This window comes from Mycena indigotica (assembly GCF_014461135.1).
Source record: "Mycena indigotica strain 171206Taipei chromosome Unknown Mind.scaff0003, whole genome shotgun sequence".
NCBI classification, from domain to species: domain Eukaryota; kingdom Fungi; phylum Basidiomycota; class Agaricomycetes; order Agaricales; family Mycenaceae; genus Mycena; species Mycena indigotica.
In genome coordinates this window covers 4,328,934-4,331,709 of record NW_023503002.1, presented here as the reverse complement: position 1 = coordinate 4,331,709, position 2,776 = coordinate 4,328,934, and the positions used below count along the sequence as shown (strand labels likewise).

The window sequence follows — 2,776 nt, the reverse complement described above, 5'->3', positions numbered from 1 at the left end:
TGGCCTCGGCTGAGTTTGATCTGGTGCTGTTTGACAGATGTTGGCATCAGAAACAATATTAAATATTTGATCTAGTTCAAAGACTGGTAAGAAGGCAAACTGTAGAGCATCTATAAAGCCTTTAGATACTAGCAATGACCCTTCTAGGCTAACATATCACTAGATAATTTCCTTTTGGGTAGTTAAATCAGCTATCAATGATCATAATAAAAGCCATTGGCTTTTGGCCTGGCTTTGGCTTTCTAAACCCTTGAGCCAGGCCAAATCCAACACAGGCCAAGATTTCTGGCTTGGCTTTGGCCCTGGTACCAAAGCCAAAAAGCCATGGCTTTTTGGCCTGAAGCCAAAGCCAGCAGACCACTAAATGAAGTGGCTAATAGAACAGCCTGACAATAGACATCCATGCCATGATTTCCATCCTCTGCTCCCAAGTCAAAATCTCCTAGAGTCTTCCTCATCTCATCAACCTCAGAAGAGTCATTCACAAAAATACCAGCAGCTTGTTCAGCCTCAGATGAGGTATGTTCTGTGTAATCAGCAGCAATGGGATCGGAGGCCAATTCATCCAACGGAGGTTGGGGACCATCACCATCCACCCCATAATCAGCAGAAACCTCACCAATATTGTCTCCAGGGTCACCAGTCCAATAGCCAAGACGAATGGCTTTTTCCCGACTGAGTTCATAGATGGCAATTGGTGTCTTGTTGCGTTCGGTGCGGATTTTGTGGTGGTTCCATGCATTTCGTGCCCTGTCGAGGGCTGCCTGGATTCGAGGTTGATAAACGAGGAATAGACAGACTCGTTCGATGGCGTTTTCCATATCGAGAAGATGACTTTCTTCCAAATGTTGAAAAATCTCACGAAAGTATTGCAGGGCATCCTTGCGAATGTCCCGCCAACTGCGTTCAATACGGATATTTTGCAGCGATCTAGAACATATGAATTGTTAGACCAAAGAAATCTGGTGCCTGGATGAAACCCACCGTCCTCGAAGATATGCCATGTGTGTCTGACCCCAATGTCCAATCATCTGCCTTTCCACCCCATTGTTTTCCGTTCCAAAGTCACCCCTCGCCCGACTTGGCCACCCAAACTGGTCTACAGCCCGGCGAAAGATTGCCTCTACAGTTGCAGACCTTTTGTTATTGCAGCACATGAGATAAATGAAGAGCCGAGAGAAGCCATCGATACAGCCATGAATCTAGAATCCCCAGGGCTTCAACTTCTCATTTCCGTCGTGATGCCAGAGTGCATTTGCTCCACGAACGCGATAAACACGCCGTTTGACCGTCTTGTGCCATCTGTTTCGAAGTTAAGCACTGAGTGGGGAAAACAACAAGTAAGCGCACCGTATGAAGGTTCCAACCGGATCGACACGCCCAAGGCTCTCTCGCACACGTTCAATAGGTAAGTGAATACCCTGTGCTTCAAGATGGCCAAGAGCGATCTGGGCACCCGAGAACGGATGCTGAAGCGAAAATTCAGCAATTAGCTCGTCGAGTTGTGAGTCTGCAACGCTCGAGTGAAGAGGGCGATGTGTCGAAAGTCCAGCTTCATCCAAGTGGCGATACAGCGTAATCCGAGCAACACCCATGGCAGTGGCAACATCCTCCCAAGTATTTCCCAGATTGTGCAAGTCGATTGCTCGCTCTAGATCGAGAACAAATCGAGGACGGCCTCGACCACCGGAGGCTGCGACAGGGACTCCAGCATTCGATGCGGGCGGAGGAGCGGCCAGAAACTCAGCGAGAGGGTTGATAAGACTATCCACTAGGTTGACCAGCCCAGTTCGTTCTTCTCCAACAAGCCAGATGTCTTCCGTCTCAGTTAGAACCTGCTTGGCAGCACGCAGATGACGCAATGATCTCTCGACTGCAAAAAACTCCACGTTTGGGATTGAATCTAAGACGAAGCGGGCTTCGCGGGTAATTTGTTCAGCATGAAGCAGAAATCTACCAAAGCTATCCCCATCGTGCTGGTTCGAGGAGCTCATGGTGTGCGTTAAAGACAAGTCGCGGCCGGGCCGGATGCTCATTTGCCGACGATCAGTCACACATGTCAATCAGTCACGGCGCTGACGCGTTCTCCCGACTCTCACCCAGCCACCGTACCGCCCGCCAGTACCCACTCCAGGCTCATTGTCTCCACGGTCTAACTCTTCGCGCTGGCCGTCCACGCACCCTTCCGCCATCCAAACCCTCAGCTGGTGAAAAGCTTCCTACACGGTCTCCACCTTGTGTCCGACAAGATTTGGCCACCAATATACCTCGGCACGCTCGTTAGGGCGGTCAGAAGTTTTCTATGGCTCGTCCTTCAAAGCTTAACCATCGTGATTGAGGCAAATTCTCAGCAAGCATTGGAGACCTCATACGGCAGCATGCCAGCAGCTCACCGAGGTAGCCGAATTTGAATGGTACAGAGTCAGTGATGCGTTCATTGCGTCCAAAATATACCACCTTATGGACGGTGCGTAGTCGACCCCCTGGATACGCTTACCTGATATATTCTAAAAGAGACTCAAATCGATTGCTAGGGGACAAACGCCGTCAAAGCGTATGAGCAGGTCATATTAACTCAGAGACCAAGTCGATTTCTCGTCCTTTGCTTTTCACCCACATCCAACTCCCAAGCTCATCATGTCTCCCACTTGGGCCGATTTTGGCGAATGTCGCAAGTGTTCCGACTGCGGATACCCCTTCTTCCCCAATGAAGACGTCCTCGACCCCCGCCATGCACTCGGCAAAACGTGCGTCTGCGGACATCTCGGTAACCAGC

At 50.0% G+C, this 2,776-nt stretch overlaps 1 protein-coding gene across 1 annotated transcript; it reads right to left on the bottom strand.

The window, feature by feature from the left end:
• Positions 1 to 242: 242 nt before the first annotated feature.
• MIND_00390200 (Integrase catalytic domain-containing protein) lies at positions 243 to 1,994 on the bottom strand (the record flags this gene model as incomplete). Its single annotated transcript, XM_037360733.1, has 4 exons — positions 243 to 930; positions 985 to 1,202; positions 1,269 to 1,302; positions 1,351 to 1,994. The coding sequence occupies 4 exons, from the start codon at positions 1,992 to 1,994 to the stop codon at positions 243 to 245; spliced, it is 1,584 nt and encodes a 527-aa protein (XP_037223618.1).
• Between the last annotated feature and the right edge of the window lie 782 nt (positions 1,995 to 2,776).